A 26,127-nucleotide genomic window follows, 5' to 3' on the forward strand; every position below is an offset into this window, starting at 1 on the left:
TCGATATTTCAAAAAGGGCTTTATTTGGGAAAGTGTGCGCGCGTAGCGCGCACAAATTTGGTATTTTATACTAGTTTGGCCAATGATTGGTGTGAATTCACTGGGACATATGGGCTCCTTTCCTGTCGCCCCCCCCTTTCATTTTTTTTTTCATTCGGAGGAAGTACTTTTCTCTTTCATTTTTGTCACTTTGCCCTCCCCCTTCTGGTAACTTTTCATTATCAAGAAATTCTGACCTCTTTTTTTTTGGCGTTTGGAATGATCTTTCTTCTTCTAAGTGTTCTTTAACAATATCATTTGAAATATCATTTGAAAGGTACAAAGATTGAATTATTTTATTAGCACTAGCATCTGTTTGCAACATGCCCTTAGTTTTAACGTCCTCAATTCTTACATCAATAGGGAATCAAATTTGCATATCATGTTTGATTGATTTGGCCCTCTCTAATTTGTTTCCCTTTAATTTTTTCAAATCGTGCTGGTCAGTAGGAGCCACTTCCTGACCGCTGTATCTCCATATATGTTTACCGCTTAATGTTGATGAGTCCATTTCAGTATCCTTTACATCTTGTTCAGTGCTTTATGTTCTCTAAAATTCCCTCAAAATTTTCCAGGTTGTCATCTTCTCACTGGCACTTCTGATTTTTTAATATTGATACATTGAATTCCTTTATGACTTTTTTCCCATACAATCCTCATTGCCTCACTTAATAAATTTCTTCAGATACCGGTATGTGCTTTATTACCACCTGTCACCGATTTCCTCAAATATGCATTGTTACTCATATCCATATTCTTACACCTTCCTCTTTTAAGGCTCTTATTTCTTGAACAATCATTTGAATTCCTCAATATTTTGCACAAGTGTCTTCCTCTCTTCCATTCAGTAGCTTCACTGCTTCACCTATTACTTATTACCTTTTTGCTGAGATTGTTTCCCTCTTCTACCTCCACCTCCTCTTCTTCTTTCCTCTTCCTCTCCTCTTTTCTTTTTTTTCTCCTTCCTCTTTTTCCTCGCTTTCTTTTTTTCTTCTAAAGGCATTATTTCCTCAATTTTGACTGTCATTTCCTAGGAGCGGTGCTACCCGCTCCCGCACAATTTGCATCCCTGGTCACTCGGCACCCCCGGATCGAGTTGGACTCGAGTCTAGACTCGGACACAAAAGGACTCGGCTCGGACTCGGACAAGCTGGACACAGCTTGGTCAAATTTTGTAATTGAATTTCAATAGGACCTACCGTATTCATTCCAATAAGCGTGGGCGCTTAACAAAGTCATTTTGGGTGGGCGCTTATTTTTTACCTAGTTTACATAATTTTTTCGTAAGGGGTGTTGAATAGAGACAAATTTACGTATGTTTTAAAAGAGTCCTGAGACGTTCTAGTAGCTTTTCTCAGTGATGTAGAAAATGTATTGCAAGTTTACACAGGACTTGTAGTCCTCCAGCCATGTCACCATATCGACGTCTATATATTTGTCACTTCAACATTGATGGTACCCAATAGCAAATTGGAAATTTCCTGGGTGGGCGCTTATTAGGGCACGGGCGCTTATTGGAACGAATACGGTACGGTATATGTATTGGTAAAAATTGACATTATAATAATTAGTTACAATTACAGAATTTAGTCCCTTGGTGGTGCCAAGTGGGTGTAATTGTGAACTCAATAACACAGAAATGCATCCAAATCATGTAGTTTTGGTGCAAATGTATGTGAATTCACACCATGGCAGGTGAAAAACAAGCAGATTCCTCCAAGGCCAGACATAAGTCCTGACTAGGAGTGTCAGTGTTGGGTGGGGAGTAAGTAACACATGGATCCAGATAGAAAGCTATAGCAAGTGCCCTTAATAATTTTATTTAAGCTTGGTCCATGGCCCTGAAAAAGATAAACCCAGCCCTGGCTCCACAAAATGATCATGAATGCTGCTACACTGTAACAGCCTGTGCACATTGCCACCCATATTCATGTATCATATGCTACATGTCTCATTCACACAATGACTGATCAATTAATACAGAAAAAAACCAGCAAAAAGATTTGTTCTTTTGTGGGGAATTTCAAGTTATCATGTTAAAATATCATTATTATATAGCTTTTATGTTTATTAATCATTTTGATATTCCCCATCCAAATACACTCCACTAATGTATGCTGCACACATGTGGAACTACATGATAATGTGACTGGTGTGAGATTTTCTGCCAGCCACATCACATGTATTTTTTGTGCCCAGGCTTGGACTAGTGCATCTGAGCACAGACCCTAGAAGGAGGGTCTGTGATCTGAGTCAATGAATACAGAGGTCCTTACCATATACAGAAATTTGGGATTGATAGGAGATTTATAGGGGGTTTTAAATACCGGTATTAATAAAACACGGATATAATAAACTGGATGTGTATAATTAATGATAATAATTATATGATTAAGCTAATGGATAATCTGGAGGATGTAGAAGTGCATGTCAACTGCATGAATGATTCCACTTACTTGGAAAATTGTGGACAATTAATGTAATTCCAGTTGATGTTTTGTGATAAATAATTTTTCCACATTGTACATGGATTGATTGGACTGGAATCGGACTCGGGGTCGACTTCGAACCCAAGTACTTTTTTGCAGAATCCGACCGAGTCCAGCAAAAAGTGAACTTGAGTCCGAGTCCACACTCGAAAGCTACATCACCTGTACCCATGGCCCGTACCCGTACCCATATTGGGAGCCGTACCCATACTCAAGTCCCAATTTCTGTACCCGTACCCGTACTCGTACCCACGGCTTCGGGCCCGTACCCGTACTCATGCCCTATTTTGACTTTGGACCCGTATCTGTACTCATGAACTGGGACCCATACCCGTACCCATGGCCTGGGACCCGTACCCGTACTCATGGTCCAAAACCCGTACCTGTACTTATGGCGAGTCCCAATACTATAAGTCTGTTTATATTCATTTAAATTTGCATTTTTTGCCCAAGTAATTCTCAGAACGTCTTGTGGCTTTAATTGCCATACACTAGACCTTTTTCGCAGTCCATGTTAAATTTTTGCATCTAAAATCCCAATAATACCGATGCTCACACTACTCCGGCTCCAGAAAAATACAATACTAATTTTTTGTAATAAAATAGATATTATCCTGTTTTGGCAAATAAAATATAGGCTTAGCTAAATCCTGGCCGTGACAATCAAGACCAGCCTTGTACTAAAACCAATTTCAGGTTATGGATTCTAATTTTCAGAAAACACAATTTCTAAATAAAAATTATATCTTTTATTCTCAATTTTCAAAATTAACATAAAATATTAAATTTATGAACAAACTCATAGCCTATACTCAAAATTTTGAATACATAGAATTGAGCTTTGAATATTGTGACTGCAATTGTAAGAAATCATGCAAAATTGCATGTTTTTAGCCAATTTTCCCTCAAATTGCAAAACTATTGAAATTTGACTTTTATTGCCAGTTAAAACTAACTAAAGGATTAGGATTTAGCCGGGGACTCGAATATGAAAGTGACCTGTGCCTTACAACACTAGGGGTCTATGGCAGTTTTGTCAAAAAAGAGGGCACCAAGAAAATTGGGTTCATTATGCACATGTGCAAAAAAATTGGCTGTCAGTGACCCTGAAAAATAACTTTAAGCTAAAAATATGAAAATAGTCCAAAATGCGCGCAAAGCATGCAAAAGTCACCTCAAAAGTGGAGTGCCCCCTCTCCCCGGAACACCCAGGGTAGACAATGGACCTTTTCTCTGTGGTCGGTTCATATTCAACTAATCAACTTTTAAAATAAAATGTTCATTTTATACCAGTCAGTACCGGTATAAGGCCAAGTAAAAAAAACATGTTTCTCATCCCCTACCGCTTCCTTTTTTGAGGTAACTTCAATTTCAAAGTTTTTGAAATTGAGTTATAACATTTTTTTGAAAGATGTCTAGGAAGTTGAAATGCTTTATATAAGAAACACTTTTGGAAGGTTTTGTGATCATTAGAGGGGGGCCTACTTACCACAAATGAACAATTTTAACTTGGCCTAAGGTTACAAAACTTAATCATCATCATCATCATAATTATTATTAATATTATTATTTTGGGTCATTTTGGACCTATTTCCATTATTGGTAAATAGTTGGACCCATTTCCATTACGTTCCATTTCGACTCATTACAAAATATTATTTTCAAACCCCCATTTCTGAACACTCCTTTGCATATTATGACCAGCTCCAACAAAACCCGGAACAAGTCGCCAGACATGTTCTTAATTTCATGGTATAAACCTGTGGGACTAAGTGGACTTTCAAATCATTGAAAGTACTTATTAAAAAGAGGTTTATTTAATCAATAAATAACAGTTGAAATATGATAATCCCTATTCAATAGGCAGAAAACTAATTAGCCCATTACTCAGAATTGCAATTTGGCAAAAATATCAAGGTATCATTTCAAACTTATCCATATCTTGAAAAGTATTGATGCTATGAAACTAATTGGCCCATTACTCAGAATAGCAATTTGACAAAAATATCAAGGTATCATTTACAAAATTATTCATCTTGAAAAGTATTGATGCTATTTATATAATTTTGGTATCATTTTAAAGCTTATTGTCTTGTGTTTACATTTTTATTCAAATTATGAAATGTCAAAAATGCGACTTGTTCCTGGTTAATTTGTCAGTGCGGGTCACATATTGATATCATGATTCATGATAGACTGGTATATTTTATACTGAATATGTACAATTTACTATACGGTTGATTGTCACAGCATACAAAAACACCCTATAAAACATGTTTTTGGTATATAGACCTATAACCAATAAAACATTTATATGACTTTTCAGTATAATAGTTTGTGTTACTAGCAAGTTGGCAAAACAGGATAATATGATCCCAAATTCTGGAATTGGAAGTAGTCCTATGACTCCTATCCTTCAAGCAATGAACTTCCCTTGGGAACTTCCATAAACCCCTTTTTGCAAAAAAAAATAACCTCCTCATGGAAATTGTTACAAACAAATTTGTGTATTTAATTATATGACATATTCAATAGGTGTAGATAAGTATATATATATGCAAAATGCCAAAAGCATAATGCCAATGCCATAGAAAGTACATGTACTAGTATACTTAGTATACATGCAATTTGTATGTCAGTGCAAATACTCCACCTTAAAAAATCAAATTTCCCCGCTATATACAGTATCAAAGAGCTAGAGGTTAAATAGTGGTTGGCTCAAGGTTAAAGATCAGATATACAACCCTGCTCTGCCTGTGTCTGTGATAAAGCATAGTCTAATACACGCATATCAGATTACTATCAGAAGTGTGATTCAAAAATCATGCAGTTGGTTTATATGTCTTGAAAAGAAAGGAATTTCAAAAGTTTTCAATAGTACTTTAGTAGCCCATTAACTTCAATAATAAACAACATACACATTTGTACAGCTTATATTAAATTCACAATCATGTTAAAAATAAAAATGACATTTATTTAATATGTAAAAATATAAAAGAGAAATTATAAGTCCTAAACTTTTAAACCAGTGAAAAATTAACCATGTAGGCTGTGGCTAAAAAATACAAATACTGTATTCAAATTGTTCCCCATACACTCACAGTCAAAAATTTTAATTTTTAATTTTTGTTGCTTTTATCATAATTAATGTCTATCACCTCAAAATATTTTTTTTTCTAATAGACTATTGCTCAAATTGAATGCCACTCCTCTACAACCCTTGGAAATCTGAACAGTTCCTACTTGTCGCTAAAAAATCAGGACATTTCATCGTATCTAAGGCCATCCATTATACTCCTTGGAAATTCGGAATTTTTGACATTTGTCATTAAAAAATCCGGACTTTTTCAACATATTTAATGTCATTCCTCTATACCCCTTGGAAATCCGGACTTTTTACATTTGCGCTAAAAATCCGGATTTTTTCAACATATTTGATGTCACTCCTCTATACCCCTTGGAAATCCGGATTTTTTCAACATATTTGATGTCACTCCTCTATACCCCTTGGAAATCCGGACTTTTACCCACTTGTCACTAAAAATCCGGATTTTCCTCATATTTAATGCCACTCCTCTATACCCTTCTGTACAATATGAAGTTGGAATTCCGAAACTTCAACATGAAAGTGGTTAAAATTTCCGGGTTATTTTCACTTTTTAATGAAGAATATGGAAATCCGGGTTTTTTTTTTTTTTATTTGTGACCGGAAATCCAGACTTTTGTAGAGTGATAAGCTTGGAAATCCGAGTTTTTCTCTCATTTCAAATTCACTCCTCTATAGGGGGTGTGCACTTATTTTCTGGAATAGCCCATTGTCAACTTTTTTGGTTTTTGACTGGTACTGCATTGTATTATCCCTGTCCTGATTGATCCTTTCCCGCCCTGCCCTGTCTCGTCTTGTCCTGTCTTGTACTGTTCTGTCTTGTCATGTTCACCCCCTCCCTATTCTAATATTTCACTTTCAAATTTGCTAAGGTGGGACCAGCCTTAAAGCCCTTTGGGCTTATTTGGCCTCTCCTTCACATGTTTTTTTTTCACCCTTTCATATTATTCTCTTTCGTTTTCAAAATCTACTGAGTTACTGGTACTTTAATTAACTTTTTGTACAAATTAAATTTGTATCATTAATTGAATTGCTATTTAATCATAATCTTGCGGTGTAAATATTTTTATATAAATTTGTCCTACTATATATAATTTCGGAAATTGCGATTGTGATTTGTAATATAACCATTTAATTCTGTATTATCCTTCAGATACATTTCATTATGTTTCCAACTTAATTAAATTTGTTTTTGTTATTGATGCTTAAATTTTGTATATAATACATATTATATATATATATATATATATGATTTTGGAAATATTGTTATCTATATATATGTGAAATCATGTGTGAATAAATTGAATGAATGAATGAATGAATGAATAGTTGTCGTGATTTAGATTTGACAGAGTTAATAAGAGGCACAGTGTTGGTGATGGTATAGATCCTTTCATTTAGTTTCTTTTCGTGGTTATGGGTAGAGAGTAACAGAATTTGGTAAAATCTGTAGGAGTTCGTGCATTATGGCTTAATGTCTACATGGGATGATCAGATTGCTGTGATCACGACGATATGAATCGTTAGTCTATGTGTATTACTTTACACATTGTGTAAAGTGCTGTTGAGTCACGATTAGATTTACTGGAAGGAATCCAGGCCCGTAAAACTATCTGCAATACTTACCTTTGATGAAGTGGCGTAGACTTCTTTTTGACATGGGGGATGGGGTTGGTAAACATTTCTTGGAAGTAAGGTGAATTAAGCTCCTTTTGTCTACATAAAATATAAAGTTGATAGTACACGTGCGCACGGGAATCATGGCACTATAATAGGAACACATTATCTGCATGAACATACGGGTGTTGGAAGCATCTCTGATATGTAAACCATCGTAATGATCATCCGAAATGCCTGGGTTATTCAAGGTCGACATCGTGATTTCATAAAGTCTATATACCTGTGTTGAAGGTGGTCAATCAAGGTTGAATTCAATGATTCCCACGACTTGACTCCTACTATCAAAATATACCATTCATATTTTATTTTACAGAAATCAGCCAGATTCGGAGATGCATTTTCTTTTGTAGCGTTTTCATTCGGAATGTATGCACCACTTGCATTAGGACTTACTTCTGTCGTTTTCCCTAAATTCAACGCAGAGACTATGGCTAAAGCTATACAGGATGAAAGGTACTTAACAATAAGATTCACAAAGGTTTAATGCCACAATGGAACTTTTTATATAAACATCTCAAAAAAGTAACCAACCCCCCTTAAATAATGGCCATTATTCAAAAACGGGCGATTGTATAACACCTCATTAATTTTAGCAATTGACTAAATTTCACGTCAACGTCACATTGTACATTTTAAATCATTGTACCCCAAAATTTGAAGAAAAAAAATAATATTGATTTGTATTCAGTATAATGGAAGGAAATCTGTGTAATGATATATGAGTGTTTTTATATTGTTGTAAGTGCAACTTTCAAATCTGGAATTCACATTAAATTGGCCGGTGTTTTATTGTTTTCTGGGCTATCGTACGCGTTTTACAGATTTGTAACAATGGTCTGTTTTTGAAAAATGGCCATTATTTAAGTGGGTTAGTTACTTTTTTGAGATGTTTGCTTGGCCGCCATGCGAGATATAATAATACTTCGGCATCATTTTACATTCTTACAGAAATAACTGGAGATCCAAAGAAACGATATTAGAAATCACGCTTGGTATTTCATTGCATAGGTCTATACCTATCAGACCTGAACAAATAATAATGGGTACCATCAACATTGATGTTCAATGAAAAGCATGGCTGTCTCAAATGTAACCAATATTGGATTTTTATTCTCAACATTAACCAGAATGTATAGCATTGCAATATGTAGCATTTTAGGAAGATGAAATGCTGCATTACAAGTTGATGGACACCAATGATTTTGGTACTGACTGCAGCGGTGTAACCTGGGGTCCACATCACTAAAACTTTCTCACAATCATTCGTAACTTAAGATGAATAATAAGTTCCATTTCACTAAACATAATTAGAACACTACCCTTCGTAAGTAATAGGGATTTAGTACAGTCACCCTTCATAAAGTTAAGTCTGTTATTGGGTATTCGTAACTTTCCAAACGGTCACCTGAGTTACGAAGGGTTAAAAGTTTAGTGAAATGGACCCCAGATCATATTTTCTTTTACATTCCGCGTAGCCAAATTGAATCTGTCGTTCTCATATAAAGGATATAATCTTATTATTTCTTTGCCGTGTGCACCATTGATCATAAAATTACAGAAATTCATTCAGATGATATTAACAGTGATACTGGTACTACTCAAGAAATACGCATAAACTTCACTGCGCCCAGCGTCATGAGGCGGATTATCCCCTTGTTTTGACAATTCTCGCTATTCGCAATAAGGGCGCCGCCAGCGGTTTTGCGATGTAATCGTGATGTATCATGGGAAAATCGTGATGTATCATGGGAAAAGGTCGACATCAAGTCCGCGCAATACGAATATTACCATGCTATTACATAGGAACACGTGACAATATTTTTAGTTTGTCAATATAACGGTATTACACGCAAATCGATAGAGAAAAAATTAATTGTGCACATTTCAAATCACATTATTAAGTATTATTGAGTATCGATTCGCGTGTAACACCTTTATTTTGATCAACTAAAAAAATATTGTCACGTGTTCCTATGTAATAGCATGGTAATATTCGTATTGCGCGGACTTTGATGTCGACCTTTTCCCATGATACATCACGATTACATCGCAAACCGCTGGCGGCGCCCTTATTGCGAATAGCGAGAATTAACAGACACTTTACCAAATCCAAATAATTTTTAACATAATCATGCCCAGATGTCTTCACTATTCGGACCTCTTAGTCCCGATCCCATCTCATTATTTAGCCTCATGCCTATTTCTGGTAAAGGGCACGGAGCAAGCGTTCGAACGCAAAATGAGGTCACAATAGATTCACTGGTTTTGGAGCGCATGAGCAAGAGCAAAGACAAACATTGTGTCCTTGTGTACTGTATGTACGCATTTCTTGAGCTATTCACCAAAATGATAGGGTTTTTGGAGTGTAAAAAATATTCCATCCAAATATGTGTGAAAACTGTCATGTATTGTAATAAATGCATACCCGGCAGTTTCAAGTCATCATTTCTAACGAAGTTATTTTTTTCATTTTTTTGTAATGCACTGATTTTAAGGGGTTATTTTTATCATTATCTTTGCAGAGTTACAATGGCAGTCTTTCATATCCATCATGTTCACGATCTATTGAATGTGCCCAATTTAAGAGACTATGATTTTTCCAGTTTAGACATACGTAAGTTGAAAAAAACAGCATTTGCTAATTAAGTGAAGTGTGAGTTTAATTAATGTTCATTTGGAACATTTTTTTATCACGCCCTCGATGCATACGTTTAACAGTCGTTATGCATCCTAATTTCAGTGACTATCGGAGGTAGTGTTATTCCGTTCGAAATGAGGCAAAATGTGAAGAAAATCTGCAAGAATGTAGTTGTAAGTATCACGATATTCGTTATCGACCGGCACAACATTTTTGGTCCTATAGCGCTATCGGTGCCCAAAGAGGTACCGATGACACCGATGACACCTGAATATGTGTACAGTGCATTTGTTTTTTAGTTAAATGCAAAACAATAACAGTATGCAACTCTTAATTTTCATGATTGATACAATTTATTATATCTCCAGGAAACGATGGTAAGAATCATCGGTACCTAACCGGGCACCGATAGTTCTATAGGACCAAATTGAACGTGGTGCCTAAAACAGCTATCACGTTAAATACAAAACTCTGATACTAATTCTTAATATTTGTATTAATTTACTTGTTCGGTTTCTTTATAATTAGCTCTCATTTGGCATGACAGAAACTTTTGAGACACTCATAAGTCATCCTATCGACCCAGTAGAGAAGCAAAACGCAGCAGCGATGTATCCTATAGGTGGAGTAGAGGTAAGGACCGGATAAAATTATTATTGGCAAATGAAGAACTGAGCGCAAGAAGACTGTAAGGCCACGTTTGACAAAATTGAGTTACAGGTGGGTTTGAAGTTATATTTTTTACATTTTGGCCCCCTCCCCATACGTGTCATGTGAAGGGTCAAGAGGGGTCAAAAATGAACAATGAACAATTGTCGTCAAGAGACATGTCAAATTACTCGCCTCGTCACAACGATTACGAAAATATAAAATTTATCATACATTTTGAGCTCGGTTAATGAGGGTCACTTCAGGTTAACGGTCAACTGAGGTCAAATTTTAAAACAACCTTCAAATTCAACAAACAAGGTGTCAAATTGCTCGTCTTTGCACATAGATTACCAATAGGGTTATATATTTCCAACATCTGCATTCAGTTTTGAGTTTTAGGCTTTTGTTTCAATCCGAGTTCCAAGTCCAAAAATGATAAATGTATCAATATCGATCAATATTACAGATATTTACTTGATTGATATATAAAAATGATTTCTCTTGCATATACCCATGTACCTGAGAAGTATCAATATTATGGCTTTTTTTGTTTCCAAATTATCTTATTTAAAAAAGTTTAAACCATCATATCTCAAAATGCCAAATATAGACTTACGGTCTTCTTGCGTTCAGGTCTTCAAATAATCCTGACCCTAATCATTTCCACGCTACCAAGTGGCAGCTATGATATAGGTGTAAAATATGATTTAAGAAAAACAAAACTGGCTTGAAGCTAAAATGGCCCCATTTAGTGAGTTTTATAGTGCGGTGGTAAGTTTCAAAAAGTCTTATTATGTTCAATATTAATTTATGTCTCTGAATATGTTGTTTTATTTCTGTTAGGCAAAAAATGTTGATGACTGTGGATGTATTGTACCTGTTAACACAAATGGGGAGCTCCACATCCGAACATTTTCTGCTTTTCAATACTATATGGGCGATGAGGAGAAAACAAGAGAAATGAAAGACAATAATGGCTGGATTCATACCGGGTAAAATACGCATATCTTATAATAATGTTTTTTGGTATTTATGTAATCTCTAATAATAGATTGCAAAATACATAATTGTATATTGTTTGGAAATTATTCCAGGGGCAATTGCAGCATTATTATAGTGTACTCATTATATCACAGTGTGTATTATAAGCATTTCTCTATATACCTTTAACACAATAATAAGCAACAATACACAGTGATAATCTACTAAACTGTGACCTCGTCCATTTAATCGTTTTAAATTTAAATTCATCGTCGTAAACTTTGCATAGTGACGAATAGCTAGTCGTGTTTCTGTGAAAATCCTTCCACAACTAATTCTTTTAAGGGGGTACTACACCCCTGCCCAATTTTGTGCCTATTTTTGCATTTTTATCAAAAAATTATAGTGCATTGGTGACAAGTAAGATATGTATATTATAGGGACTACAACTACTGCACTGGAAATTTTATTTCAGCACAGACAACAGTTGTGGAGTTACAGTCAAAAATGAGGGAAAACCAATATTTGATCAATAAATCAATAACTACTTGCCCTGAGTTGCTGAATTTTCAGTACAGTAGTTGTAGTCCTTGCCCTATAATAGACATTATCTTACCTGTCACCAATGCGGTATAATTTTTGAGAAAATGCAAAAATAGGCACAAAACTGGCCAGGGGTGTAGAACCCTCTTAAATTAGAGAACATATATTAGACGGCACTGTAAATGCCGCATTCTGCAATAGCTCTGAAATGACATTAAATACAATCATATTACTTTTAATTAATCTACTTTTACATCTACCTTACAAGTAAAGAATTATCATTTTCCTCATAAAATTGAATACGTTATTCTTCTGTATGCTGAGTTAATATAATGATTAATATCATTAAATATCAATGCAACTAAAATAGCAGTCAACTGGACTCACTATATATTATCTAGCAGATCCAAGATTGTTAGTTATTAGGTTCAGCGTCGGTATGGTACGGAAAATTATCGTGCGCGAAGTGTCATACTGGGTGAAGCCGAAGGCGCACGATAATTTCCCGTACCATACCGACGCTGAACCTTATAACGAATTTATCATACCACTAAGTCATTCTAAATATTGAAATAATTACGTTTTTAAGCATTTGAATTGCTGCATGCTGTTAAATAGGAAAAAATCATTACAAAAAAAAAAAAGATTGACTGTTCCGCGTATTACAGATTCCATTTTACGCACCCGGTTTACGCAAATCGCCTTTATACGCGTACCTCGCCGTACACGCGTAACGGGCTTGCGAAATACGCTCTCACTGACTAGATATAAAGCGTAAAATACGCACTCACTGACTAGATACGAAAATATATCAGGTTGGCGGTGTTCTTTGATGTTTTACTTAGTGGTATGATAAAAGTCCGTATTCATCTTCTCAACACTGATGGCTAATTATTTTTTATAATTCATATTCAATATCTATTTTCCAGTGACTTAGGTGTCATGGACGAAGATGGATACATCCAAATATGTGGGAGAAAAAAGGTTAGCGCATTGCATAGCTGGATTCCAATCAACAGTTTGCAACATTTTTAGTGTGTTACCAACATGTTTCATTTTTATCCAATAACTTATTATTCAGTCAGAGGATGATTTAAGGAAGCCCCATCATGCACTGCAAACGTGTTATCACCAGAGTTTCAACTGCCACTTTACTTTTCAAATACCATTGAATTCTGTGTAAAAGATGTTGTTTAAGATTGTGCGTATGTCATTATTACTTAGTCGATTTCAGATCTAAAGTGATGTATGCATGAAGGATAATTCACACCTTCTGTAGGTAACATAAAATGTGAAATCGACCAGTATTGTGAATGCTTTTTTATTGTAAATATATCAGTCCAAATTCAAATTTAACCATGTTCGTCAATGCAATGTGCGCGCAGTGGTGTCATGTTCACTCACACAGCTGTGCTAACCGCAAGTCAACACAGTGGCGTGGTGGGAAGTGCTTAAATCATCCTCTGTTATTCAGTCCAACAAATCATTTGCCATTACAAAAAGTCCGAGGACATCTCCGAGACAATGTGCGTGGTGAATTGACTACGTACAAATCAGACACTTTATCAGTTAGGCTAATAACTGCACGTATCCACTCATTTCGAAAGCCGCATCTTACTTTTTAAAACAAATGTTATATTCATATTACATGCAAAAATGGATTTTAAAAAACTTTTAAAAATCCGACACACGAACATGATGTAATTTCAACCAAGAATTTCAATGTTTCGTAGTGAATCAAGGCCCGACAATGTCATTGACAATACATGGTACCATGCGTTCAGCGCTGACATTTACAAAAGGCTGTGTGCTACCATTAATATTACAGTCCATTTATGAAAATGTCAAACTCACACGTATATTTGAGACAAATTTGGGCTTCATTCTGGTATTTTTCCTACACATACCATGCAATATTTATATAATATTGAATGGCTTTGAGTGTGATACAAGAATATATTGCACGAGAAATATCGAAGACGAGTGCAATATTTTTCTATCGAGTTCAATATATTCTTGTATCACACGAAAATAAGCCATTCAATATTATTATTATTATTATTTATATCAGGCTTTTGCTATGCGGTAAGATGAATGTAAGCTTACCTAGCCACCGGTTTTAACCAATGTGTATTGCAATGTAAGCTTATCTTTTGACCTTCTTGTTTTCTGCTCTTTACTCTCCAAAGACAATTTCGGAATAATTATATATAGGTTTATGTGTAGGACTAGATGTGGATTATATTATTTCCTAAGGTTATCATCATCCAGAATTGTCGCGAATTAAGTTTGTAATTTTACTTGTTTATACAGTACGAAATCTCCTGTGAGCCGTTACGGTGTCTGTATTGTTGTGCTGTTGTATCATGACGCGTGTTGGTGCTGTCACCATAGTAAAGCGCGACGCGTACAATATTAAAAACAATATTGTAAAGCATCCGGGTATTTTGAAAATATTGTACAATATACAGTTTTATTGTATCGCTCAAAAGCCTGATATAAATAATAATAATAAATATTGGTCGTAAATCACCCAGTCGAGCCAACCTTATAAGATTTTGCCTTCTGCTTGGCTGATCGATATTGCATAGCATAGCATAGCATAGCATAGCATAGCATAGCATAGCATAGCATGTACACATTCCAGCAAAGGATTTGAACCGGTGTCCTTCATTGTAATCAGTAGCGCAGTACAGTCCATCCAATCAAATGCTGTTAAATACTTTGATTGTCGTGCATTTGCTATGTGTGTGAGACGATTATATCGTTATGAACACGGCAGAGTGCCGAATACGCACAATTTCTGTTCTGAGTAAACGGCGTCTAAAAATTTAGAACATTCGTGACCACTCATTCGAAATGTATATTATAGAAGTGAATGTACACGAATTATTTGCAATACTTGCATGTTCGAAAACAATCGATATATCCCTCAAAACTGTAATAAAATACGATAGAAAGAATGTAAATTTTACGGTAAAATACCTGACAACTGGGTTGCCAACATTCTACCGTTAAAATTACAGCGCATTATACGAAATAACATTTAAACACAATCTGTCAGAACAATACAGCTATTACTTTTAAAAAAATGCAACATTTTAACACACACAAAATAATAAACAAATACAATCTAACGGTACTAATATGCCTATTTCAGTGAAATAGTAATTCAATTTTACGGTAAATAACCGCAAATTTGACGGTAAAGTGTCGTGAAATAACGGTAATATTTTACAGTAGACATGGTAGAGGGTATCCATATTGGGGCAGGCTGCTAGATTCTTATTCTACCCCTCAGGTATCACCATAAAAGCAAAAACTGTCGGTCATACCCAATTGTACCTCACAATCAAGTTTTACCTGACTACCTGGCTATTCCTCCTTCTGGTGATTTTTATCGGCTATTCTAACGGGCTCATTATAGTCGGACAGATCAACACTCAGTCGTTGTTCTCATAGTAAACGTGTTTGAGAGAAAATTCTGTATAGATTTTGTCACTTTTGAAATGGTCTCTTTTGGTTTTTTTCAAATTGGTATTAACTTTGGAAAATAAAGTCCTATCGTGGCAAATGAGGTACCAAAATACGCAGAACGAAATTCTCCGTGCATCTACATGTATTAACCTCCTCATTATTTGGTAAATTAGGTTTTGTGTCTTTAAGATATTGCTTTTGTTTTCGGTGTTCGGATAATTTTGTGGGCATTTTAATGGTCCAAGAAGGCATTGAGAAAACCAGTATTCATATAAAATGGTCCATAGTTCATTGAGAGAGATTGTGTGGATATTATTGAAGTGAATAGATAAGTCAAAACTCTCAGTTTCGCTTTCTCGTGTAATCGAGTGAATGATGATTGCTTTACGTATGTTATAAGCCGTTACAATATACTCTTTTTTCGATAAATCAGTTCAATTTACAAATTTACATTCATTTTCCTTGTCAATCTGCTAATTCGAATTTGGAAATAGATCAAATATTTTATCAGTCATCAGTTAGCGTCACAAGGACGACTCCCTTAATAGCTCTATATTTAGATCTACCGAAAAACATCACTGCACCTGTCAAGTATCAATAGCCAGGAGTAATATAAGGTCCACAGCTTCCCCCTAATAGTTCCCCTAACACTTTTCAGAATAAGTCAAAAAATATTTTACGAAATGTGCACATGTAAAGCGATATGTATAGCCCTATTTGTTTTACACATGTGGATCAATTTACAACGTCACACGTCATTGCGTTCAGTCACAATGGTTAATTGTGTAAGAAAAGAGACCGTTTTAAACATTGTTAAAAGTGGCATTTGAGTCCATAGCAGTCAGGGTTTACTATTGTTTGAGAGCTGACTCCTATGGACTCAGATGCAACTTTTAACAATGTTTAAAACGGTCTCTTTTTTACATAATGAACCATTCTGACTGAACGCATTGACGTGTGACGCTATAATTTGGTCCGTATGTGTAAAACAAATGCGGCTACCCAAAACTTTTTACACGTTTGAATTTTAGCTCATTTTGTCAAATATGTTTCGATTTATTTTAAAAAGTATTTAGGGGGAACTTATAAGTTGTGGACTATATAGTTGTGTTTACTTTTAATTCAGGATCTTATCATTAAACAAGGTACGAACTTGGCACCTGCTGAACTAGAAAAGAGGCTGTACCAACATCCACGTGTTCAAGTGGCTGTGGTAGGTATATAGATCAGCATTGTAACACATAATGGACAGCGAACTTCATGAGCATTTTGTATACAATTGTGTGTCTATATCAATTTCGCAGTAGATTCTTTTAGCACAATCTGGAGAAGAAAAATAAAATTTAAAAAATCAATAAGCTTTCATGTTTTTGAAGCATCGGTGATAAAATAATTGCTTTCAATAAAATGCCCTTTAATACAAGAGGTATATAACATAATTTATATACACGACAATGGTACATAATTATTTTATGTCCATGGAGTATAATTTAGTCCCAGTTCTTGTGTATCTTATCGGTATAGCAAACTGGGAACAATGCTACAATGATTATTATCAAGCTGCACTCTGTCTCACAATGTACATATTGCGTTACATTTCAGGTTATTGGTTTGCCTGATCCACGAGTAGGGGAAGAGATCTGCGCATGTCTTAGGTAAAGAATGATTTGCTTAATATTCATAGTATTGCTTATGTGTTCAGGATTCTACTTCAAAATGTTTACAGTTTCACATGATGCAGTCATGTCTACAGTAGAATTAACCGCGACCTTTTCAGGACTTAAACCCCATTAAAAGCTATTAAACCAAGATAACACTCATTGAAAACAGCTCAACTGATTAAATCAGATCTTCTCTGGTTGTGCACATGTGTCTGTTTTATATGTGCGTTATCGCAATGAGCTGGTATTTATAGCTTCAGTTTGGTAACCGATTATAAAGGAAACGCAAGGAAACAATGGTATGTGGACCTTTGTCCACGAAATGAGACAATGGCCTGCTTTTTGTTAACCAGCATTCTTGAAAATGAACTACATAATGATTATTGACTTAACACGGTTTGGAAATAATTTCTTCATATTTTTGGTGTTATCTGTCGTTTACATATCGTCGGCCGCATCACATACTGACGTATTTGCAAAATACGCATTTTGAGAAAATCGAACTTGAAAATCTAGCGATTTTCATTTGCTGCATAATCTTGATTAAAATATTATTGTCGATTAAAACCAATTTAACAGTAATGCAAATATACCATATTTTCAATATAATTCACTTATCACTATCAGAGCATAACTTATTCTGCAAAAAATCAATATTAAAAAAAATACGTCACTATGTGAAAAGGACTTATGTCAATTTCGCCGTTCAAATGACAAATACGTCGCGCAAATACGTCAGTATGTGAAACAGTTGCGCAAATACGTCAGTATGTGAAAAGGACAAAACTGCAATTTTGCCGTGCATTGACAGAGTCGCACAAATACGTCGCGCAAATACGTCAGTATGTGAAACGGCAAATTCTTCAAATTGCAGATACGACATACTGGGCTTGCGCAGTATAGGTGATCGGCAAATACGTCGTTATGTGATGCGGACATTTCAAGGTTTTGTAAATACGACATAATTAAATTAATTAATATCTTAGTAATTAAGCCACTTTGAAGCATGATTTTTGGTGAATATATAGAGTAGAGCATAACAAACTAACATACCAATTTTCTCAAAAATGTTAAAAATGTCGAATACGTCAGTATGTGATGCGGCCGACGATATCCTTCCTAAAACACCAAAGTACGAATATTTCCAAACATCTAAATTAGCTAAAAATTTAGGACATGTTACAAAACTATATTTTCTTGAATTTTAGAAGAGTACTTTTAATATTGGCCGGTTATTTTTAACACAGCGACGTTAACTAGGCAATGTACTATTACCTATAACATACACTAAAACTTTGAAATTTGAAATGGCGGACATTTTGAAAATGGCCGCCACAGTTATCCCAACGGTTTCCATGTTAACATTTAAAATATCACTCAGAACGGTCCAAGGAACAAATTGATACCGCTAGCGGAGGATTTGGGGTTGATGCATGGGGGGGCCTCATGGACTAAAATGAATTGCCGTGACTTGCGTTACACAAAAATACACTGCCTAAATTTGGCACTTTACTTATTAGTCTAGCCGAGCGGCGGCTAGACTCCTGTTTCTCAGCGGTTTCTTTCTTCTTCTTCTTCTTCTTCTTTTTCTTCTTCTTCTTCTTCTTCTTCTTCTTAGTCTAGCCGAGCGGCGGCTAGACTATTGTATCTCTTCAATTCAGCGCAATTCCCTTCTTCTCCTAAAGCAGTTGACAGAATTCCATGAAATTTACTCAAACTGTTTATTGACTAATGTAGTTCACAGATTTTGGATCAACCTTCATTAAGTGGGTCATTTTGGTCTTTTTAATTATTGCAGTCTCTGCATCGGCTATCAGTCACGCGATAAGAGCCTATACTGGTCATAGGAATCCTGTATTATTCTTCACCGTCCATCTGACACGAAAACAACATGATGGCGAGCTGATGAGTCCCAGATGAGTTGCCAGGATTTATCCCGAGTTTGCCGCGCCGGCGAACGCCCAAACAGATTTGATCATTGTTTTATAGAGTGCCCGTCCTTTTCTAATCACCCACTATAAGTATAACTGTGCATTTGGTGTATAGGCAACTGCTACAATAAAGCAACACTATGGTTCTAATCCTTTTCATTCTTCACTATACATTACATAATATTAAATAGGCTTTCTAAGGAGTATTACCAAGCCCTGAAGCAATTCCGTTCACCATGCAATGATTCTGTCAAGTCACGTTCAACACTTCGTCGGGTGTATTATATAGCGACGGATGTTAAACTTCGCCAGAAAAAAAGTTTTTGAGTTAGACGCGATCAAAGAGTATGCCAATTTGTGATCAACCATAGCAGAACACTAACAAGTAAAATGCTCCAAATGTTGCTGTATTTTAAAAAACTAGTCTCTAAACATCTTTTCATCTTTCAATAACCTACTCAATTAAAAGGGTTATATTTTCATTTTTTATTACTTAACCATCCCTTTTATATTGGAAAGTTTTGAAATAATGTCTCTAAATAATTGTCGAATCAACTCGAACCATTCAAAATTTATTGAAATGATATTTTACTAAAATAATGATCCATCGAATATCGAAAATCTGCGCTACGTAAACGTTTTTGGTTTATACCCAGTTATCAACATCCGTCAAGAAATCATGTAGGTTTCAATGAACAATATTGAATTACCTACCTTCAAATTGCAAAATCATGTTTTTACATAGTGACGGATGTGACAGATACGCCATACAATTTAGTTGTTTTTTTCGAGTAAACAGCGTTTTACATAGTGACGGATCTTAGATACGTCACTATGTAAAACGTCGGGTAATGTCATATATAAACATCCGTCATTTGCATAATTACTTAACTAATTAATTATGCAAACTTGAGTTTCAAATCTTGGTAATATTATACTACTCACTATTTAAAATACATTGGCCAATTTTCATAAAAATGACAAAAATCCACATCCGTCACTATGTAATGCACCCGAAGACTTGTATCCCCCTTGGCCAGGCCTACTTTTCTCCGTAGGCTTCTCAGTATTCAGTCATCGGCGCATGTGCTATCAGCCTTAATATTATCAGAACATTCCAATGTTATTAATATTCTGATCGCACCAATGTCTTAAATATTATTGTGTATTAAATTTTGATTTTTTGAAATAAATTAAGACAAACTTGACAGATACGAAACCCTGAACAGCGCCATCCCGAATTTTAGCAGACACTCGCGCCTCCTTATCAGTTACGTACGGCCATGATATTGTTCCGAGAGCCTGTCACCCATGCACATTCGATTCGGAACGTTTTCTGAACAAATTTGTAAGGTTGAGCTCCTATTCTATCGTTTTTATCAACACAACCAAGAGTCACTCAAATTCGGTTCCCTGAAGGTGTGGTCCCGAAACAGTGGAAAAGAGCTGTGGTTGTTCCCATCCCTAAGACACACCCACCCAGGGAAGACAAATTACGCCCTGTCTCCCTGACAGATTGTTTTGCCAAAGTCAGTGAGAGTTTTATTACCAACTGGGTGCTTGAGGATGTTTCAGAGAAAATTGACACTCAACAATTTGGTAATGTAAAGGGAGTGTCTACTTCCCACTACTTAGTTTGTCTTTTACATTTCCTTCACACAGGTGCTGATGTTATCAACAACATTGGTACGGTGGTCCTCACTGATTTCTCAAAAGCGTTCGACATGGTTGACCACACTCTCATGATTGAGAAGTTTATTAATTTGGGAGTCAGGGGGGCCATCGTACCATGGTTGTGTGATTTCATCAGCGAGCGTGTGCAATGTGTCAAATATAATCAGTCATTCTCAGATTTTAAAGTACTGAAAGGGGGGCTTCCACAGGGAACAAAAGTTGGTCCTCTGGGATTTCAAGCCATAATTAATGATGCTGCCACTGATCTTGCCCCAAATTCGAAGTGTTGGAAATATGTCGATGACCTGACACTTGCTGAGAATCGCACTCATTCCACGTCTGGCAAGCTCCAAGAGGTTTTAGACGATTTTTCGCAATGGACCAATGATAATAAACTGTGTTTGAATCCCAGCAAGTGTCAGGCCCTCCAGGTGTGTTTTAAAAGAGATGTGCCCCTTCCAACTGCCTTGGAGATAAATAACACCCCTCTTGATTATGTTAATGATGCCAAAATCCTTGGCATATGGATTCAGAACAATCTTAAATGGGACAAGAACACCCTTGAAATTACCAAAAAAGCCAATCGCAGGTTGTACATGCTGTGCATGTTAAAAAAATTTGGTTTTAACCATCAGGAGCTTATTACGGTATACAGAGGGTACATCAGACCTCTCTTAGAGTATTGTGACATAGCATGGCACTCATCTTTAACTGCTGGCCAATCTAAATCACTTGAACAGCTGCAGAGAAGAGCTTGCAGGATAGTCCTGGGCAGGAATTTCACATCTTATTCTGAAGCACTGAGTGATTGTGATCTGGACTCTCTCTGTGACAGGAGGGTGGATCATTGTCTGAGGTTTGGCGAAGGGCTCTCCAATAATACCAGAACTAATGATTTACTTCCCCCTGTCAGAGGCAGGGTCCATGGTCGCAACCTACGCAATGCTGACAAATTGTCCCAGCTTTTTGCCAGAACTTCGCGCTTCCAGGGTAGCCCCATCCCATTTTTTATTAGTTTATTGAATAATAATTATTAGCGGTTTTTCATATTACCTGCCCAGGACTGCCCTGCTAACTTAACTTAATTCATTCAGCCCCTCATTGTTTTTATATGCCATTGTGCTGACTTTTATGAAATTTTGCCCCTTTTGTAATTTTTATTTGCATGACTTATTTATTGCTGTGTGATAAATTGTGTTTTGAAATGTGTCAAGTGCAATATATAGTAATTTTGATTGTTGTATATAATATCATATATTTTTGATGTGTTTTAAAATTGTAAGTTTCCATGTAATTCAGCCTTAGGGCTGCGATATGAAATAAAATAAACATTACTACTTACTACATATATATTTCGCTGAGGTACTATTTTTACCGGGACTATGAAGGACACCAAATGCGGAAGGATTTAGTGTTGTGTGCCTGGCGAAATCTACGGAGCACGTATGGCAGCACACCACTAAATCCTTCCGCATTTGGTGTAACCCTTGATAGTCCCGGTAAACATAGGTCGGTAGTGCAAACAAGTGGGTGTCCCTTGGGAGCAAGATGAGTAGCCATGATTGTTTATTATAATTAAATTAAAAGATATGCAATTGGTAAATGTTCAGAATATCACAAAATGGTGCATCTTGATCTGGTCAAAAAGGTTGGCTCCCAAAACTAATCCGCGTACGGACATGGTAAGGAGGCATTCGTGCAAGCTGAAAATAAGGGTGGCGCTGTTCAGGTCCCCGTAGCTTAAAAGTTAGTCTCAACTTGTGTCAAAAACCCATTTTAAATTAAATTTTAATCTTTATTTAAGACATTGGTGCTACCAAAATATGAAAAATGGTTTTACATGGGGTAGAAAAACAAACTTACTTTCATGTATATTTACACGTATTTCAATGGGAGTTTATTTAGTGGTGTGCGCCCTTCGAAGACTCATTTTTTTAGGCTATGGGCATGATTGATACCTGATTTTAAGTGCCAAAAAGTTGAGATTTTTGCCTGAAACTTTTCTATTTTCAAAAAAAAAATGTCTGTTTTCTGTTACCGTCTACAAATACGCGATTTCATTCTTAAACGCACACGAAATTGTCTTCAAAACACAAGTTCCCATCGAATTGACAATTTAAGACCGTGCTATAGAAATGAGCTATTTTGGCCTTAACATCATAGGAGTGGTCACTTTTGATTATCCCGGCGCAGAAAAAGTGAAACATCTTTGAAATAATTTTGATGCAAAATGTAATTATACGAACAAAACTCGTATATTAACGTTTTTAAAATAATCACTGACCATTTAATTGGGTCGCAATAGACTTTGAAAGTCAATGCATGCTTTTTTCGTAATACACGGCCCAAAATGCCGGTATTTTTAAGATATTATCAAATATTCAATTCCCAAGAGAGAAATATATCAAACAATTTGAATGATGGGTTTTCTTAATTTTAGACCTTGCCACAATAATACACACAACTTGGAAAATGAACATTTTAAAGTGCCAAAATGACGTTCCATCTACACATACCCCCAAACTTTAGAACATAGGCCTTTGGCATATCCGTATATACTGCATGATAAAGAGTGGGGGGGTGGAATGCTCACATACTATTTGTCCACCTTGTCATATTTATGATTGTGAATATTTTTGAAAGAAATCAATCACTTTTCTGATATCAATGGGAATATAAATACAGTTTAACATGGCCTACTATGTTGCTCTGGCCCTAGAGTTCTCAAAAGGGCAAAAAGTAGCACATTTTTTACTAGGTGCGAACTTGTTTGAAGCGCTGTTTTATAACTTTGGAGCGACTAGCAATAAAAAGAAATGACACTTTTTTAAGATGTTTAACACTGATTCCAAAAATAAAGAAAAACAAAAATATTTTGTTCTTAGAAGGCAGCACACCACTAAATCCTTCCGCATTTGGTGTAACCCTTGATAGTCCCGGTAAACATAGGTCGGTAGTGCAAACAAGTGGGTGTTCCTTGGGAGCAAGATGAGTAGCCATGATTGTTTATTATAATTAAATTAAAAGATATGCAATTGGTAAATGTTCAGAATATCACAAAATGGTGCATCTTGATCTGGTCAAAAGTTTGGCTCCCAAAACTAATCCGCGTACGGACATGGTAAAGGAGGCATTCGTGCAAGCTGAAAATAAGGGTGGCGCTGTTCAGGTCCCCGTAGCTTAAAAGTTAGTCTCAACTTGTGTCAAAAACCCATTTTAAATTAAATTTTAATCTTTATTTAAGACATTGGTGCTACCAAAATATGAAAAATGGTTTTACATGGGGTAGAAAAACAAACTTACTTTCATGTATATTTACACGTATTTCAATGGGAGTTTATTTAGTGGTGTGCGCCCGTATGCAATGCAGGGGCCACACCAATTAATTATTTGAAATACACGTAAACTATCAAACTTTACCAGAGGCATCACTGCCCGTGATCACGCTTTGTCACATGGCAATCGTGTGGTTATCACACAGGGGTCACAGAGCTCTAATTGTTGTCAAGGGTTAATTCAAGGCTATTTCAGGGGTTATTTGAAGGTAATGTTGTTGTATTATGAATGAATTATTTGTAATCCTAACGCACAAATCTTTCATGAAATAACTTAGTGGTCATCAAATGTCATTCAGGGTCAAATAATAATGACTATATTAATGGAATGCTCTTACTTGGACATGAACATAAATGTGGGAGCAAACAGCCGTCGACAAAATGGGCTTGCTTTTGGGATCATCCTTAATTTTGTGTTGACGAAAGGGAGCCTCAAATGTATACCAACTGTAAGGAATTTTCTGTTGAAAATTAATGTAAGACGCACCATAATTAAGTGTTGTTATAATAATTCTAAGGTAGATTTGTTAAATTGATTAATTTTGAGAAACATCCTTTCTTAAACCATATTTTCATGAAAATGAGATCCATAAATAAATCAAAATGTCCCACGAATCTAAACTAATACGATTAAAAGTGAACCCCAAATCTGTTCCACATCCCAGTACTCTTATTTCAAACAAGACCCTCTCGAGATCACATCATAGGGGACATTTAATTGGTATAATGTTCTTGCAATTTAAGAATCAGTTTCATGTCTTTTGTCGCCGAACAGTGAACATCTACAGTTTCAGGACGGACGTCCCTTTGCTGCCATTGATCATCCTCCAGGATAGGAAACGCTTTTTATTTAGGCCTATTCTGGTATGAAGTAAATTAAGCAAAAAGTATAGCACCGCTGTGCATTTACTCGAAATTAAACATTAAAGAGAAAATCACTGTTGGTATATTATAGAATATGTTACGGTACAACGAATTGAACAATTGCATTGAAATTTTATTAGGTTAATTGGTTATTAAGTTATGAATAAAATGTTGGAAAATACCATGATATTTCACTCCCTGTTTTATTGCTCAAACAAATCGCCGGGACAAATCGCCATTTTTCTTATTTTGTCCAATTTAAATGAAAATTAGTATATGTGATCTTGATACGATTCAAAATAGATTGGAGGTCATTTCAAGGTCACCAGAGGTCAACCAAAGGTCAAAAGGGGTCAAATTGCAAAGTTTGTTTAATTTGAATGACAATTAGTATATGTTATGTGGATATGATGCAAAATGTGGTTAAGGTCATTTCAAAGTCATCAGAGGTAATTTCAAGGTCACGGCTAGACTTCACAGCCTTACTAAGGATGCAATATATATAGTTCTTTCTTTCTTTCTGTCAACATTTAACATAATTATGACCAACCTTGGGCACAAGCTCCACTACCCCAGCCTTTAAATTTGACATGACCCATTTGGGGTCAAACGTCACGCATGAGTAATTTTGGCTAAAAATGTGATTTTTACCAAAAATGCTTCTTCTCCGACAGATTAACCTTGGCTATAGCCGGGGCCTATGGGGTCCTCCCAAATTTGGGGTCAATGATCATTAAGGTGGTATTTCCGGCACATAACCAAATACCTTCAAAATGCTTCTTTTCCTACAGATTCTATGGTACAGAGATGCGACTGACACATATGCATTGACATTAGTTGGTGTCTATGGGATCCTCACAGATTTTGAGTTCAAGGTCATACAGGGACAAAAATGGTTGATTACTGAAAATCACTCTAAAATTCAATATTTTCTGCATATTAAGTGCTGTGATCATCAGAATAATGCCAAAAGGGCTCTAGCATTATGTTCATATACGATTGTAATCCGATTTGGCTTAAACATGGAGGAGGGTCGGTTTTGGGGTCAAAAAGGTAAA

General features: G+C 35.8%; 1 protein-coding gene across 1 annotated transcript in view; it reads left to right on the plus strand.

The window, feature by feature from the left end:
- The window catches only part of LOC140144604 (medium-chain acyl-CoA ligase ACSF2, mitochondrial-like), a 55,017-nt gene that overhangs the window by 24,490 nt on the left and 4,400 nt on the right, over positions 1-26,127 (plus strand). The window contains exons 9-16 of the mRNA XM_072166421.1: positions 7,628-7,767; positions 9,837-9,928; positions 10,055-10,125; positions 10,481-10,585; positions 11,447-11,595; positions 13,057-13,111; positions 16,731-16,817; positions 17,207-17,259. Of these exons, the coding sequence (XP_072022522.1) occupies positions 7,628-7,767; positions 9,837-9,928; positions 10,055-10,125; positions 10,481-10,585; positions 11,447-11,595; positions 13,057-13,111; positions 16,731-16,817; positions 17,207-17,259 (752 nt within the window). The remainder of the gene's footprint in view (positions 1-7,627; positions 7,768-9,836; positions 9,929-10,054; positions 10,126-10,480; positions 10,586-11,446; positions 11,596-13,056; positions 13,112-16,730; positions 16,818-17,206; positions 17,260-26,127) is intronic.

Source organism: Amphiura filiformis, unplaced genomic scaffold, assembly GCF_039555335.1.
Source record: "Amphiura filiformis unplaced genomic scaffold, Afil_fr2py scaffold_66, whole genome shotgun sequence".
In the NCBI taxonomy this organism is placed as follows: domain Eukaryota; kingdom Metazoa; phylum Echinodermata; class Ophiuroidea; order Amphilepidida; family Amphiuridae; genus Amphiura; species Amphiura filiformis.